The sequence below is a fragment of the Propithecus coquereli genome, unplaced genomic scaffold, assembly GCF_000956105.1.
Source record: "Propithecus coquereli isolate 6110/MARCELLA unplaced genomic scaffold, Pcoq_1.0 Scaffold158, whole genome shotgun sequence".
Classification (NCBI taxonomy): domain Eukaryota; kingdom Metazoa; phylum Chordata; class Mammalia; order Primates; family Indriidae; genus Propithecus; species Propithecus coquereli.
This window is the reverse complement of record NW_012140302.1, coordinates 2,344,195-2,361,212: the sequence shown is the minus strand read 5'-3', so window position 1 is coordinate 2,361,212 and position 17,018 is coordinate 2,344,195. Positions and strand designations below refer to the sequence as shown.

At 45.1% G+C, this 17,018-nt stretch overlaps 1 protein-coding gene across 1 annotated transcript in view; it reads right to left on the bottom strand.

Annotated features, from left to right (window-relative positions):
- Nucleotides 1-3,933: 3,933 nt before the first annotated feature.
- TRERF1 (transcriptional regulating factor 1) overlaps nucleotides 3,934-17,018 on the bottom strand; it is a 36,645-nt gene continuing 23,560 nt past the window's right edge. The window contains exons 11-13 of the mRNA XM_012640801.1: nucleotides 11,005-11,208; nucleotides 8,154-8,365; nucleotides 3,934-4,449 (exon numbers count right to left, since the gene is read on the bottom strand). Of these exons, the coding sequence (XP_012496255.1) occupies nucleotides 4,125-4,449; nucleotides 8,154-8,365; nucleotides 11,005-11,208 (741 nt within the window). The 3' untranslated portion in view covers nucleotides 3,934-4,124. The remainder of the gene's footprint in view (nucleotides 4,450-8,153; nucleotides 8,366-11,004; nucleotides 11,209-17,018) is intronic.

The window sequence follows — 17,018 nt, the reverse complement described above, 5'->3', positions numbered from 1 at the left end:
TAATTTAACAAATAGTTGCTGCACACCTGTTATAAATTGCTATGTATGTGTGGGTGATGGTGAGGGGGTTCAGAATATTAATAAAGCACGACTTTTACTCATCCCAGTGGTGGAACTGGATCTGTTCCCAGGCCCACATACATCTTCCAAAGTATTACATTCCTTGGCAGGAAGGAATCATGTACAGCCACCGTTACACACTCTCCTCCCCCACGTATAACACAGTATGGAGTAATGCCTGGTACATGGTGGCTCATGAGGACTAAGAAAAAAGTCTTCCGATTGGACACCCAGGCCCCTGGAAGCAGGATTTAAATTTGTAACACTGGCTAAATGCACACTGCTTCTAGAGGAATAACTCTTTTCTTTGCCAAAGGACTAAAATTAATAGCTAAAATTAAAGTAAAAAACCAAAAGAGCCAAGATCTTGAATAGGCACTGCCCACCTGAAGCAAATTCTGTATATACTCTAGAATTTCAAATTTCTTCTAAAGTTTTCTGTTGACCATTAAAAAGTAAACTTACTTATCGAAATTTGGAAATGAAGATTTAAAATGCAATAAATCAGGGTGGACAAAGATTTTGTGGAGGATAAGATACTTGCATGTAATACTAAGCTCCCTGATCAGACCTCTAAACCTGATGTCTACAGAAACCAGGTAACAGGTAAATTCACATTAGTCAGCATTGAGGAGTCATTTCAGTGGCTAGAAAGAAAGGATATTAAAGCCAAATGAAACTCAAAAAGATATTTTATTTTAAGAGCAGCTGATGCAATATTGAATCAGGTTTTCACAAATAAATATGACAGTGGCTATTTGGTTACATCTATTTGATGAATGCCCACTTACAGGAACTGTAATCAATTTCCGAGAAGGCTAATGACTGGAACCTGTGAAGGAAAATTCTCCTGCTTCTCTTTCTGAGAAAGTATTGTGATAATTAAAAAAAAATGCTTATCACTCAGGGGGGGAAAACAACCTAGAATGACCCAGTTTTTTTTTTTTTAAAGGAATGCACCTTTTTAGGACAAGTCTATAAAACATCTTTATTTATTTGTTACATATGATGTTTAAATATAACTTTGCTTTCAAGCTTCAAACTTTTTTAAACCCCTGGTAAAATAAGACTTTTGGTTCACCTTAACAAAAACTGACCTAGGAAGAAACATTTTTAGCAAAATGTTATTATAAAATTCACTAGAAAATACTGTCCTCTTTTTGCCAAAATGTTACATAAAATCCTTATTAAAAATACACACATTACAAAAGAAAAATTATGAATATGCTATACACAGTGCTTTGATATGGACCAAGAGACCTGCATTCCGGGAAAATACAGTTAAGCACACTAGATATTATGATGTCGACTTATTAATAGTGCAAACCTGAATAAATTACATCCCGATATGGAAGGCATGCAAGTCATTTGCTGAGAATAGAACATAATGAAGCCAGGACAGGAAGCAATCACAACCACTATTTAAAAATGTTTTCCTTTTTATTACATTAATTTTTTTCAAAAATACTTTTCTTTACAATAGAACTCCTAGAAAATATTTACAACCTTCCTCTAATAAAATATAACAGCAGTTAAATATATTTGAAAATAAGATGGGTTTTTCCATAAAATATATCTGTTAACTTTTTATATACAAGCTTTCTCAAAGAGGTCTAAATTCACTAATGAAAAAACCATCTGATAGTAAACAGTAACCGAGTTGAAGACATTGACCATTAGGAAGAAAAGTTCTTTGGGGTGGGGGTTGGGTGGGGGGAAGCTAAAACACAACACATACATGCAGGCAGAATAATTTCAGAAAAAAAAATAAGTGCAATATTTTACTAGGAAGTCAATTCTTTAAGTTGATAGTCAAGAAATACTAATTCAGGAATTTGAACTGTCTCATTAAGGAGGAGTTCTTTGGTTATTTCAAGTCAAAAATTCTTAAGCTATACTGCATGGAAAATTAAAAGTAAATTGTGCATTATATTTTTGCCATGGCAACTCAGTTTATTTTTAATGTTTAAAACCAGAACAGCTGGGCAAGTCTTCAAACACAAGGAATACATTTGCTTTATAAACATTTTTCTGGATGTTTGCTCCTTTGATAGATCAGCTTCCATAGACCCAACAGCAGCACCATTCTAGACTCCCCCTCGGACACTGGTTGAGTGGAGGGAAGCAGTGACGGGGACAGATGATCAGCCAATGACGTGACAGTGCAATGGTTCTGTCATCATTCTGCCACAAAGTTGAGGCACACTGCCCAGGCAGCTCTTAACTCAAAACTGCTTAGATAAAACACAGAATGGAATAAACTTTCCGAAACGGCAGCAAGTGAAACCTTTATTCTCTAAACAAAAGATGAAGGAAAACTCTTAAGACCTCTTCTCTGAAAACAGAATGATGGAAATGAAAAGCATCTCTGCATTTTTCTTCTGTCCATGGCTTTCCTGAGATTCAGAGACCACCGCGTGTGTGGGGCTGCTGTGGGCCATGCTGGCCCCTACGAGTGTGTGCTAAATGCTTCTGCAGAGTCAAACTTAAAAGATGCTCGGCTCCAACCCTCATGCTTCCACTGATACTCTAACGTCAAGCTACTAATGTGCCAGCAGAGTGGCCTAGCACGATAGCCACACTTACACGGAGCTGGGAACCAGCATACCTGGGGTGGGTTGAGGCCTGCAAACACCTGCACCGAAGTCACACAGCATTAACACTGAAGGGGGAGCCATGAGCAGGATCCTTTCTGTGCTGGGGCTGCATCCCAGTCTGACTTTTGCCCGAACAGTGGGATGGGTCAGTCTGACTCAGCTCAAAATCTGGGCTAAACGACATTTTTGAAGGATTACAGGTTTATTACCTTCAAGTACAAACAGCAACCCTGCTGACAGGGACAGGAGGAGGGCAGGGCAAAGTCATGTAGTTTGGAGAAGTCTAGAAGTGCTTTGGTAAGTGACTTAGAATGAATGCATTCATTGTCTGAACGCAAACATTTTAGCTAAAGTGTACCTGACACCATTTTCGTTGGTCTTCGATGCTTTTTCTCTTGTATTTGCTATTACATGTGTTAGAAAACTCTCATGGCTAGTGTCAAGGTAAACTTCAGTCCAGCAGATGTGAATTACAGCAAAATCCAAGTGAATGACATTTCACAGTACTTCCAAGTGGCACAAAGTAACTTCAGAACTCCGCTAACCATTAATGGTGTTGCAAAAAGAATAGGCTCTTCTGATCTACTTTTTTGGGCAAAAGAAAACGTCCTGGCATTCCAGGTACTTCAGCATGAACCCTTCAACCACCCTAAACCGAAAGCAGTCCTCCTGGCAACTTAATAATCAGGGTATCTGCTTCCAGATAGGTCTCTAGTCAGTTCATGCTAAAACACAGCTCTGCCACCCACTGCTCAGAGTTGACCAGTCCCCAAGGAACATGCAAGAGGACCATTGCTCTATTAACCAGGTCCTTGATAAATCACTGCTGGGAGTAAAAGCCTAAAATTATACAGTACTCCATTCCTGCAAAGAGTGACAGGCAATGCAGGGGAAACCTATTTTCACACTTGATCAACCCCTCACATGACGTATGTGAAACACAAGGCTTACTGTGCCCCTGGAAAGCTACCCCTTAGCAAAGAGTCTCCTGGCAAAGATGCCAAGCTCACTGCAAACTACGGAATGAGGTCAGAACAGAATAAAAGTAACTCTTGGTTGGAAAAGATGGCCCAGGGCCCCAGCACGAGAGGGCAGCCTGCTTCACACACACACTCACAGCGAGCTTTGGGATAAAAGGCAACCACGACGGTTGACTTCTGAAAGCAATGGAACATGAATGTCCAGTCATTCCCTGCCGGGGATGACTTTGTGAGAATGTAGCCCAGATGAAACACCTCTTAAAAATCATTGTGCCAATTATTTATTCCCCCCCAACCCCCACAAAAACAATTTTTCTTTAAATAAAAGGAACAGAAGAGGGATTTTCTTTTCCCTAAACCTGAATAAAACGACCACTTTTTAAACAGGTAGTTTAAAGGGTTACAAAACAAGCAGGCAGTCCAGGTTTCCTGATTGATGAAGACAGAGGCCATGGGTTTTCACTGTCTCTAAGCGACAAGCAGGGCTTTATAGTTCCGCGTCACCCTGAAGCAAAACTGAATCTTGATCATCCAAGAGAAGATCAGTGTCCACGACCTCGGCCTCTTCCATGACGCCTCCTAACTGCTGGACGACGTCGTCGTCGAGGATATCCACATCCTTGACGGGTTTGATCAGACCCAGCTGGTCCAAGGGCAGCAGCCCCGGTGCCCCCACCGGCCCCGTAGTCCTCTCGATCGTGGCTGCCATCTCAGCCGCAAAAGCTGCTTTCTGAGCCTTTTGCCTCTGCTGTTCCTCCTGCTGCCTGTGAGTTTTCATGTGTGCATTTCGGCTTTTGATCTTGAAGAAGACCCTAAAAACAAAGAAGAAGAAGCATGTGAAACTTAGAAGGGGATGTGAATTCCTGCAAATATGGGTATCCCGCAGGGAATGGGGGTGTGTGGTATGACAGAGTCCCTGGCCTCTAGGACCTTCTCTTCCTATGACCTGTCACCTCTTCTCCCTCCTCTCCAAGCATTACAAGGAAAGGGCATGGGGACAGGAACACACTGATGGGGCAGCAGGCTTCCTTCCTGTGATGACGCAGGAGGAACTCCCAGGGGCCCTGCCGTTCATCTGGGGTTGGAGCACATGCCCTTTCTCCCTGTCACTAGCCAAGCCCGCTGCACCGGGGAATCCCCGTGTCGTGCGAACGAGCTCTGACAGGTCCCATCACAAAACAACCCATTATCCCCCTCTGGCTTCTGGCCCTGTTCTTCCACAGCCAAATTCTTACTCACTTATTTATTTATTTGCCTTTCTCCACATGTTCTAACACAGACAAAATTCCCGAAGGATCTGCCCACACACACTTGGTGGGTCTCCTCCAGCCTCTCCAATCGGATCACTGTACCCTCCACTTCAGCCCAGCTGCCCTTCTCAAGGTCACCAGTAACTGTGCGGCCAATGGCCCTTCTTCTGTCTTTGTTGTACTTGACTTCTGAGCTGCATCTACCACTCCTTTTCATGTGAGACCCCTTCTTGTTGGCCAGTTATCATCGTAATTTCCTACTGTTGGCTTTAGAATAAAATAAGTTCTCAGCTGGAGGGGGACCAGGAAACATTTGGCAATGTCTGGATACAGTTTTGGTTGTCACAACTGTGGTGGGGGCAGTGGTACTTCTGGTGTCTAGTGGATAGAGCCCAGGGATGCTGCTAAACATGCTACAGTGCAGGGGACAGCCCCTCTTCCCCAAACAAGGAATCATCAGACCCGAAATGTCAATAGTGCTAAGGTTGGGAAACGCCGGGACAGAAGGATATAGTATTTCTGGGGTTAATCCTCTAGACCTGGGGTCTACAAACTATGGTCAGTGGGCCAAATCGAACCAATTTGTGTAAATAAAATTTTACTGGCACACAGCCTTATCTATTTACGTATTGTCTATGGCTGCTTTTGTACTACAGTGGCAACACTGAGCAGATGTGACAGAGACAGTATTGTCCATAAAGCCTAAAACATATACTATCTGGACCTTTCTCAGAAAAAGGTTTCCCAGGTGTGAGACTGTCTATTTATAGAGAGGGTCTGGCAGAAATACTCTATATTCATTCCTGAGCTGATAAAGGAAAAAAAACACCAACCCCAATTTCCAAGGCCAGAGTCGAACAGGGTTGAAAAGTCACAATTCCATTTGGACATAGTGAAAACTTAAATGTGATGAACATAATTTCAGCAGCTAAAAGAGGCATTCTGTGAATATTTGCCTAATATTGTTCCCAGTCTGAAAAACCACAGGAAACATTTCTATTTTGTATGAAATCTTAACTGGACGTCAGGTAGAAAAGTTTCCAAGCAATGCTAAAAACAAGACAAACAATAGCAGCAACACTTAATATTAACAGATGCCACTGAAAGACCGCCAGAAAGCACGAAATACCGATTTCTGTTTTGTTAAACCATCCTTTGTCTCCACCTGGTGGAATATGGAGTTGTAGCCTGTTTGTGCCCAGTTAGGGGAAGGTGCTGGCTCCTCTCAGGGGAGACTGGCAAGACCTTGATGTCTCCACACCTGCACTCTGGGACAAACAGGTGGGGGATAACTGTGTAGTCAGCTCAGGGTAGGTCCATTATTACTTCAAGTAAATAAGCCTGGTGTTCAATGCAGGGACCTGTGTCTTTGTGGTTCACTCAGTGTTTGGCGGGTGGTGACATGAAGATGACATCACGTCTGGGCTCTCAAGGACAGCAGAGCATGGAGGAGACCAGCACCTAGACCCATCTCTCCCATCCTTGCGCTTCACAGAGGGTAAGAGATGGCTAGTTCCAACTCGCTTCAGTGGGTGCACCGAGCTGCGCTAGGGTGACTCAGAGGCAGCACAGCACAGAGGCTAAGAGCACAAGGCCAGGCCAGCCTGCACTGTCTGAATCCCCACTTGGCCACTTTCTGTGCCTCAGTTTCTCCCTGTAAAAAGAAGCTACTGAAAGTACCTGCCTCATAGGGCTATGGGTTGAATGTCATATATTGGAAATGGAAATTATTCCCCAGTGCAACAGTGTTGGGAGGTGGGGCCCAATGGCAGGTGTCTAGGTCATGAGAGCTCCACCTCATGAATGGGTCAATACCAATTATAAAAGGGCTAGGGGCTGAGAGTTCAATCTCTTACTCTCTCTGCCCTTCCATCATGGGATGACACGGCAAGGCCCTTGCCAGATGCAGTTCCCTTGGCCCTGAACTTCCCAGCCTCCAGAGCTATAAGAAATGAATTTCTTTTTAAATTATCCCGTCTGTGGTACTGTTACAGCAACACAAAATTGACTAAGACAACATGTAAAAGATCCTTTAAAACAGTGCCAGGCACATGTGAGTGCCTGATAAATGGCAGTTACTATTAATACTAAGGTACCTGCTCTGTTCCATTAAGATAGGATAGCAGAGGTCCCACTAGGCCTCGCTTACAACTAGGGGTGTGTTCATGGTAGAGTTCAGCAGCTACCTGGTTGGCATCTGTCCAGATAACACTTCTCTCCACGTTCGAGGCATTGGGAATGATGGGAAGAGAATGACAATGTGATACTCGTCGAGTCAGGCAGACTCACTGAGAAGTAAACTGGAATCCTCTACTGGATGCTGTGGGAGGGAACCAGCATCTCGCCATCAACGGTATTTGCTACCTACAGCAAATAAACCGTGCAGCAGTGCCCGGGAGCCCAGGCTCTGCATTCGGACAAAGCCGGGTTCAAATCTCATTTCTGCTCTCCACTGCAGGTGTGTCCTCAGGCAAGTCATTTTACCTAACTTTAAACCCTTACTTGTGAAATGAGGATAGAAACGGTATCTGCATTACACAGAGTTTCTGTGTAAGGATTAAATGAGTTCAAACACACAAATGTAACAAAATCAGTGTTCAGTCAATGCTAGCTGTTATCATTACTACCTCCTGTCACCTTTCCCCTTTAGTTGTTTTAAATTATACCTAAAGAGGCAGGATGACAAATAGGTTTTATCTCGTGTGTCGACTCTGACCAATTGGTTGTGCCAGCTTCCAGCATTACAATGAAAAGGATTTGCAGACCTGTCTTAATGTGATAGCAGAGTGTGGTGATTGATTAGTGATGTCTGTCCTGGGCAGAGAAGTGAGCAGTAGTGGTAGGGGACCACATACGAGCCGTCTCTGCTATAGAGAGTTCCTGATTAGGTGTTCTAGAGACATTCTCAAATCATTCCGCAGGGACGCAAAGAGAGCGACACTAATGCATATGGTTTAGGTGTGAAGGGAAGCAGTGGGAATCAGAGTCCCGTCCACCATTTCTGGAAATGAGTGAAGTTTTGTCACTAGAGGTTCACTCTCTGAAGATGTCCATCCTTAGCAGGCTCTAAGATGTCAGAATGGCCACATTCTGAGCCAGAGACGAGGTCCACAGTACAGATCCCAAAGATGAGTTAACAGTTTCGAGAGTCTAGGACTCCAGGTTCTTTTTCCGGCTAAAGAAACCTCAGGCCACCTGGGCCTGGTCCTCACAGAGCAATTATCCACCACAGACTTAGATCCAGTCCCTGGTCCCATTGCACCTACTTGCCACACTCCTTGCAGGGGAAGATGGTGGTGGGGTCCGTCTCGCCGCTGGTGGTGCTGTGCGAGGGCGAGCTCTTCACCGAGCAGTACCCGCTCTGGGCCCCGCCAGGCTTCTGCTTCCCGGAGGGGATGGCGCCTCGGGCTTTGGTCACCTGGTTGGTGCCCCCGTGGATGCGGGCATGGCCGTTCAGTGCCTGTCGGGAGCTGAACACCTGGGGAAGAAAGGGAGTGACATGACATCTACAGTCCTGAAAAGGAAATCAGGGTTATTAGTTACTCAATGGTGAACATGTGATACTTGCAACAGTGTCTACAATGGGCACGAGGGTTTTGTACAAGCAAACTTTGGGCATACCCCACAAAAGTAAGGCTCAAACACCACAACCACAACTGCTGTGCCAGTGACAACCTCATCATGGTCATGACCAGAAGGCAAGAGGCAGTGTGGCACAGTACAAAGGATAAAGCTGCCATCTGGAAATTAAGAGACAGGGTTCTAGATCCGCTCTGTCGGAACTAACAGGGAAGCCGTTAGGCCAGTTCCCTCCTGTACACTTTAGTATTGTTATTTTTTTCATCTGTAAAATGAGGGGGTTGGACCAACTTTCAAACTTTTTTTTAAGCCAAAAATTACTTCCCTCCCTCCCTATTTTACTTCCTCCCTCCCTTCCTTCCTCCTTTCTTTTTTAACAAATCAGGTCTTACTCAAAAGCTCAAGCTCAACTTAAAAGCAGAGGTGCTCTGGCTGCAATGGAGACAGCACCCCAGAACCCAGTCTGTTTGTGCAGCTCTATCTACCCCCAGGAAGCCCTAGCACCCCAAGAACCGTTTGAAAGACATTGATTCGGTACTCTGACATATTCTATACATTAAATGAAGCCTCAATCAGTAGTCCATTATTGAAACGATGTTTAAAACCCCAAATTTTAATACAGAGTGATAAAAGAGAAAGGACCTGGACAGTATTTTTAAGCTTGCCATAAAGCTGGGCTTCTCAATCTCAGCATGACTTCCATTTTGGGCTGAATAATTCTTGTTGTGGGTGCCTGTGTTGTACCGTGTTTAGCAATATCTCTGGCCTCTACCTACCAGATGGCAGTAGCACTTTCCAGTAGTGACGAAAATGTCTCCAGACATTGTCAAATATTCTTGGGGGAACACACCATCCCCAGTTCAGAACCACTGCTATAAAGGGATGTGATCCACACCCCTGAATCCCAAGAGCCCCAACTTTGAGCTTGTTAAACTCATTGGAGGGAGTACCCGCTGAGCTGTCCAGCTGCAGTGGTTGCTCTGTGTTAAGTTCATGGGCTCTGTTTATTGTCTTACAGAGAAAATAATCTGTTGTCAATTTAGAAACCAAAGCCTCCACCATTAGGCCAGGAATAAAACCAGCATGCTTTTTCCCCCGTGACTTTTAAAAAGTCATTAAAAAATATCTACCTTGCGGAGCATTTCTGATTGGGAAAAATAAAAAAATGACTTCCCACTTGGTAAACAATTTACTGTATACCAAAACTAGGAGTTGAGGAAGCATTCAATTTCTGAACACATTCACTAAGAAATACTGTCATTTAAAGTCACGTCTTAATCATCCCTGCACCAAAGCGCTCTATACAAAATGGCAACGATGGAGTGAAGAGGCCAGGTCATTAAACATCAAAGACGGAAACAAGCTAGCAATTTCTTCTGTTTTCTCCAAAGCTAATGCAAAATTGATATTATATATATATATTTTTCTTTTTTACTTTTCCATTTTTTTCTTAAACGTGAATCAATTTCAATCAATTTCTGTTTTAGGATCTAAAAATTTTAAAGACTTGCTTTCTCCATCTAAGTGACAGACTCCATAAGCAGCCTTCAATACACTCCGGAAAACAGTACCGTCCTACGTCACGTTCAAGTGAAGACAAGACTCTAAACTGCGGAAAACCGGTCTTCTCGTGAAAGGAGCAGCATTCTCATTTTGGAGGTAAACCTCTAGAACTGGCCTATGTAGGTGTGCCCGGCTTTAAGAAACCCGATTTGGGAAGAGTTCCCCAATTCAGACTAGTGGGGGACCAGTGGGAGAATAAGAGTCCAAAGTAAACAACCTTTAAAGACATCCTTGAAAATACATACGGGGCTTTAGACTAGGCCAGTACAGATTCTGTAAGGCCTTTCTCTAGTGCTAAGAATCACCAAATGGTGAACTTGTTTTACTTTAGCTAAATGGTGCTTCTAAAGTACTTGAAAAGTACAAGGCTAAGTAATTACAGAGACTCTCTTTCAGCCTGTTTACATGATTAATTTACTTAGTAAATCTTTCTTCTCCCACAGAGTACAAAGAAACTTTAGCTAAATCTTTGTAACAACTTTTTCAAATTTTGAACTAGTGACATTTGAATTAGTAACACTTTATGAACTACGAAACGCAAAACCTTCCAGACAGGCAAAGCTGCAGGCGGCGGGGGCAAGCAATTATGTCATAAAAGGACGATTTTTGTCTGCAGGCTGGTGCATTTTTAAATGCACACTGCCAGGCACAAGCCTGTGTGACGCACAGCCCCGGCGAGTGCAGGGGTCCCAGTACAGATTGGAGGCCAACACTCGCTGCAGAGCTCAGAATGACACACTTCCTGCAGGCAGGCACCTTCGTGTCCTCCAGCATGCAGCTCCGTACTTGACATGGAACACACACCCTGTAAAACCTGTTGGCCAAATGAGTAAGCTGGCAATGGCAACCTGAGCACGCTCTGCCACTTTCACTGCTGAAAGCGCACGCTTTCAAAAATGCATCGTCTCTTAAAGCCAGGCACAGCCGTACGGCCCTCACTTGTCCCAGATCCCCAGACGACACACAGACACTTACAGCCCCACAGTTGGGCATTTCACAGACGAAGGAGCCTGAGGGCTGGCCGAGGGCCTGCAGGGGCGGCCCCTCTGTGGGAGCCAGGACGGGGACCGGCGGCGGCTCCGGGGACTTCGGCACCTCACTCTCCTCTTCTTTTGTGGATTTCCTGTCTTCTTCCAGGTCCTCCTCTTCCTCCTCTAACTCTTCTTCTTCTTCACTTGTCTAGTGTTAAGGTAATAAAAGCAAGAGGGGAAAATCCCCAAATAGCATTCTTAGTGACGAACGGAACTCACAGACCAGTAGAGGAGAGAGGGGCTGGATGCTGGGCTGTGCCGCTTTCTTTCTGCGTCAGGCGCTGCCAACAGAGCCCGCTGGGCACAATCATCTGCACACTTGGAGTTTTGAGGTCAAGGAAGTCAGTCCCCCTACCCCACTTTGGGTCCCCTCATCACTTAGATAAACATATGCTGAGGCGGAGGAGAGATTTCCGTCTGTAGAGATCCCCCTTTCAAGACCACCAGATCTTGGAAATGACTAAAACTCTGCCCCCTCACAGCAGTGAGGAGGGATTTCGAGCTGTCACAGTGCTGCGGAACCCCCCTTGGGGACAGACTGCAGACACGATGCACTGCCACACAAGATGCCTGATCTGACCCACGGTGCGTGGAGAGCACATGGCACATGGGACACTCCCGCTCTGGGCTCGTCAGAAAATAGAACGAAAGGAGGGAAAACGGAAGGGGAGAGTCGCTTTTATTTCTCATGTGCTTTTTTCTTTTGTCTCTGACCATGGGCTTGGAAAAAGCAGTGTATTCAAGGTTTCTATTCATTCATTTTCTCCTATCTTGTAGGCATTGTGTGAAAAAGAACAAGAAAAACGTTTTCTGTGAATAATTATCCCTTCTGCTTCTATGTCCCCTCTCCCCACTTCCGATCGGCAGCCACGTGAGAGTTAAGCAGAAGGTCCCTGCCCTCCTCAAGGGTAACAGAACAGTCAGTCACTGCAGCAGCTTGGAGTGGGTGCCCTGTGTGTGTGGGATGGAAGGGCGGCCCGGGAGGCCCTCATTCTGCCTCTTACTCAACTAACTACTGCATTCTGCTCTCTCCGTCCTTCCCAGAATAGGGGTACAGGGTGTTGGCACCTGCAGGCCCAGAGCTGAGGACCAGAGAAAGGGAATTCAGTGTTGTATCAGTCTTGTTTCAGCTTATATTACAGTTTGCAAAGTGTTTTCACATTTACCGTGTCACCAAATAGGCTGTGAGCAGCCCTCCCATCTTACAAACGAGGGAGGAAAAGGCACGCGCAGCTGCCTGGGACCTGACAGGCCATTTGTCTCTGACAGGCTCTTTTTGCACACCTACCACTTCAAGCATGTGTGCTCCAGTCCGCTTCACCCCTCAAGTGACGTAAGTCTAGGGGGGCCTATGAGTCCTAGAAGCCAGAAGCAAGAATTTCCAAGAAGAATAAAAATAATTTCTGAGAGTAGCGGCACCCTGCGACACAGAAACCACGCGCATTCCCTCTGCGGTTTGGATGTGGGGTTTGTGTGTGCGCAAGAAACACAACGCCAGTGAGAATGAGGCAGGTGGCATGCCCGCTACTGTTTCAGAATTGTCCGCAGTTAACATCACGCAGACGCATATTCAAGATGATGTACGAACAGGATGTATTTAAGAAATGGCCCCAGGTTCCAGCAGGTTAAATAGGATTAATTAGTGATGATTACATTTGCTGGAAGACCTCAATAAACACTGACGTAGGCCTCACACATTTGCCAGAGCAGTTTATGATATAAGCTGCAGGTCTCTTACGAGCACAGAACGTACAGGCTGATTTCACATAGACGGTCTTGTTCCTGTAGGACTCCACCATCTTTCAGTCCCAGAGTTTCAGGCAAAACCATGTTATGTCCAACTCTGAGGGTCTGCCCCATTCCTTTATATTAATAGAACGGGGACACTGCGGTCTCAATTATTAAGCAGACCATGGCCTACAATTTGGCATTTCAAATGAATTACATAGTAACTCTTAATGAGAATGGCATTTGTTTCATGGTACATGTTATAATTACAATTTTCTCGCAATGCCATTATTGGGCTTATGTACTCTTAGAAGAAATACTCCATATAACCACAACATTACAGATTAAATTATACCGTACTGTCATTATGTATATCTCAGGAATTAGACAGGCTTTATTTCAGCTGGTAATCTACAAATCACACAATGATTTATCATCAAGCCATATGGCTCCCCAAAGTGACTAAGAGATACACAGATAGGAGGACAATAATCTTAACCTGGAGAACTGTGTATCAACAAGTTGGCCATTTTATGATGTATTGTGAAATAAAACATTTAGCAATATTCCAAAATTAGTAGAAGGTGGGCAAATACAGGGTGGGGAGGAGGTTATACATTTAATATGGTTCTCAAAACCTTGGACGTCCACAATTAAGAGTTCCTTGAGGAGGATATTTTTATTTCTCAGGCATGCAAATGGAATTCATATTGTGAGAAACTGGTAAGTTAGACTACAAACACTAAACAACCCAAATTTGCCCAAAGATATACATCTGAGTGTTGAGTGTCACTAATGATAATGATGATGACAATGTACTGAATGCCTGCTATGAATCCGACATCACATATACACACGTGTACACGTGCACACACACAAATTTCTAGTTCTCACAACATTGTACAAATTTTTTTTTAAACAACTGAGGAAACTGGCCAGAGAAGTAATTTTCTCAAGGTCACATAGCTGGTAAAGAAGCTGAACTGAGATTCAAAATCTGGCCTGACTCCAAAACCCCAGCCTTCTTCACTCCTTGGTCCTGCTGCAAACGTCCACAAATGCAATCTGTCCATCTGTAAATAGCTACAGATCCTAAACCTCTCAAAACCAGTGGAGCCAGTTGCCTTGAAGTGTCAAAGGGAAGGAGGATGTTTCCCAAGGCCCTGGTCGATGCACCACGCTGCAGGGGACCGGTGCTGACTCTGTGGGTGAGCTCCACCCTGGCCCTTGGAGCCGGGACTGCTGTTTCCCAGCATCAGTTAACTGCCTTACTTGGTTTCTTGAATTGTGATGACTTTTGGTCACAGCCAGCACCACAGGTTTGTCCTGAGTGGGGGACTGTGAGCACAGGCAGGGGACAGGAAGCCGTGGTCAGCACCTTCTCCTCCCACCCACCTTGGCCCCCTTCCTCTGTCTCCCAGGGGGAAAGGGCCTGTGACGGCTCAGGCCAGAAGTCAAACTGCCCCTGCTGAGTGGGCAGCTGTGCTCTGTTGACCTCCTGGCTACCTAAAGAGTGATCATTCCTTTCAAACCTCCTTCTGTTCCCGTCTCCCCTTGAAGTCCTCTATGGCCCCTGAGCTACCTGAGCATGTTCCTTCATGTTCCATCTGAAGTGAAATGGTCACCTGGCCCTTTAGTAAGACACTGAAGACACAGGATCAGGAGAGCCATCCCAGGTGTCCCAGGCAGGCCCAGAGGACAAAGGGCAGGATCACATCCTAGGACTGCATCTTTTGCACTCTCTCCCGTCCTTGTGTGATCCCCGTTTTTCATCTCCACTTGGCAAACTATGTTCAGAAGGCTGACTATGCTCCCACAAAGGAGCTGTGCACTACCTTGCTGGCCTTAAGTCAAGATTTTCTTGTTTTTGTGAGCCTGAGTCATCTCTGCACATAAGCCCTTCGCTTTTTCTAAGCTCACAAGTGAAGAGGGTGTGGATACTCCTGACCCAGCCTAATACCGGTTCCTGGTGAATACGCCTAAGAAGGTGTGGCCCCCTTGGGCACCGTCTTAACCTCTCCTCCTTAATCTCAGGCTACACTTTGGCCTGGGCCTTTCTACCCATCTTCAAAGCCTGGGCAGCCCAAGATGGTGCCCTGCCTTGTACGGTAACACCTTCATTAGCAGCCTTCCTCTGCTCAGCATCCCCGTGCTCCTTCCATCTCCCTCCCGTGAGTTCGCAGAGGGATGTTCTACAAACCAGAGTGACTCCTATCTCGGGAAAACATTCATTCAACAAGTATTTACTGAGTGCCCGTGTTGTGCCAGCACGTCCTAGGTAACACCCAAGCCTAAGAGATACCAATTTACCCTAGGAGACCACATCCTCTCATTTTGCCCTCTTCCAAAACAAGGTACTGACAGAGCCCAGAACATTCTACAATTGGAAAGGACTTTCCAAATCATCTGCCCCATGTTACGTGTCAGCAAGCCTAGGAGCCAGGTCCTAGGTCTGCAGGGCTAGTGTTGTGTGTGCTCCCCCGTTTAATGTCTGTTCCACTCATCTGGAAAGCAATGCTCTCTGTGTGACCCTGGGCAAGCCCCGTCCCCTCTCTAGGTCTCAACCTTCTGCCTGTAAAATGGTGGAGCTGGGCGACAGAGTCCTTGAGGCCGTATCTGAGACTGTCTGGTTCACATCTCATACTGCTTTTAAACACTCTTGGGGTTCATGGTAAACTTCCCACTTGTGTATGTGACATCTTTCCAACTAGGATACATGCTCTGTGCGGTGGTGTGAGGGGAGGCAAAGGCCATTTAACGTCCTCAGGTTACCCACAGCACTGCATACATACTACTGTTTACATTGTGGGAATTCAGTTGCTTTTAGCTGACTGAACCAGAGAAGGCCATACTGTTTATTTAAACATTAGGCCACAGATGAGCAAAAGCTATTCTGATATCATATATCCCTACTTAAAACCAGTCAAACCAAAGCCTTGGTCACAGGAAGCCCTGAATGTAGAATACTGCCATCTCTGATTGAAAAAATGGCAATATCGTTTTATTCTACACATTTCTATTTTCTGTGGTATTTGGGCCCAAACATAAATTGATATATGTGTGTATTACTTCATAGCTGGGATCAATTCTTAGTTAAGAGCTTTGGTTTTGAAGCATTAACGAGTCCAGGTGTTTTTATACTTCTCTAAGGAAATCTGCGTGACTGCTCTCAGCCTTGCATGGGGTCAGGCTCACCCAGCACACGCACCAGGTGTGACCATGGCCAGTGTGCTTAAGCTCTGTGCCTCAGCTTCCTACCTCATAGAATTGGTATTAAATGAATTAAATTGGATTCAACGAGTCAGTATTTATAAAGTCCCTGGCACAATGCCTGGCACAAAGAAAGTGCTATTTAATTGTTACAGAAAATAACCGACATATGTGCTAATAACCCTTACAACTGGGGAGCAATTGGGAATGAAAATATAGTTACAAATATCCGCATAGTTCATGAATTCCAAACACTTTTGCTGAGGATGACAGAGGCTAGAATTTAGTCATTTGTTGTAAGACAAATTTTTTCTATACATAAATATGGTAGGTAATGTTTTCTACAGAGTGTGAAGAGATTTCCCTGGCTGTGGATGCAGAGAGAGTTAATGACAAGGATCACAAGTGACAGTAATTACCAAAGCCACACATACAGGGTTCAGAGATTAGTCAGATCTTATGTCTTCGGTATGTCCTTAACGTGCAGGTGACTGTGCATTATCTGCTAATGAAGGAAATCAATGCCAGGGACGCACGGTGACGTAAGGAGTAGAATCATCTGCACACTGCTAACCAGTTGCTCAGTGATTAGAGTTCCTGGCCACCGTCTGGAGGTCAAAGCTACTCTTGCTCACGCTTCACAGGGACTGTGGCAAAATCCTAGGGCTCCTTTATCTTTCTGAGGTATGTTATGGTCTCAGGTCAATAGCATCTATGACATGGAAGGATCAGAAAAGAATAGTCCATAGGGTCAGGACACCCAGTTATAAACCAACCAAACCAAAGCTGGAACTAGCGTGGTTTGAGTTTCCTGGCTCCTACCTGCCTTGAAGCTCGAGCCAGCCCTCGCCCTGGTAGCTAAACACCAAGCTCCAGGCCAAACCTGAGGGTGCCTTCCGCCTACATCAAGAGCTCAAGTCCTGCACCCTGAAAGGGAGCGGGCCCTTTGTCCTCCCCTCACTCCGCTGTCTAGCTGTTTTGGCAGCAAAGCCAAAGCAAACACCAGCCACTTACTAACCC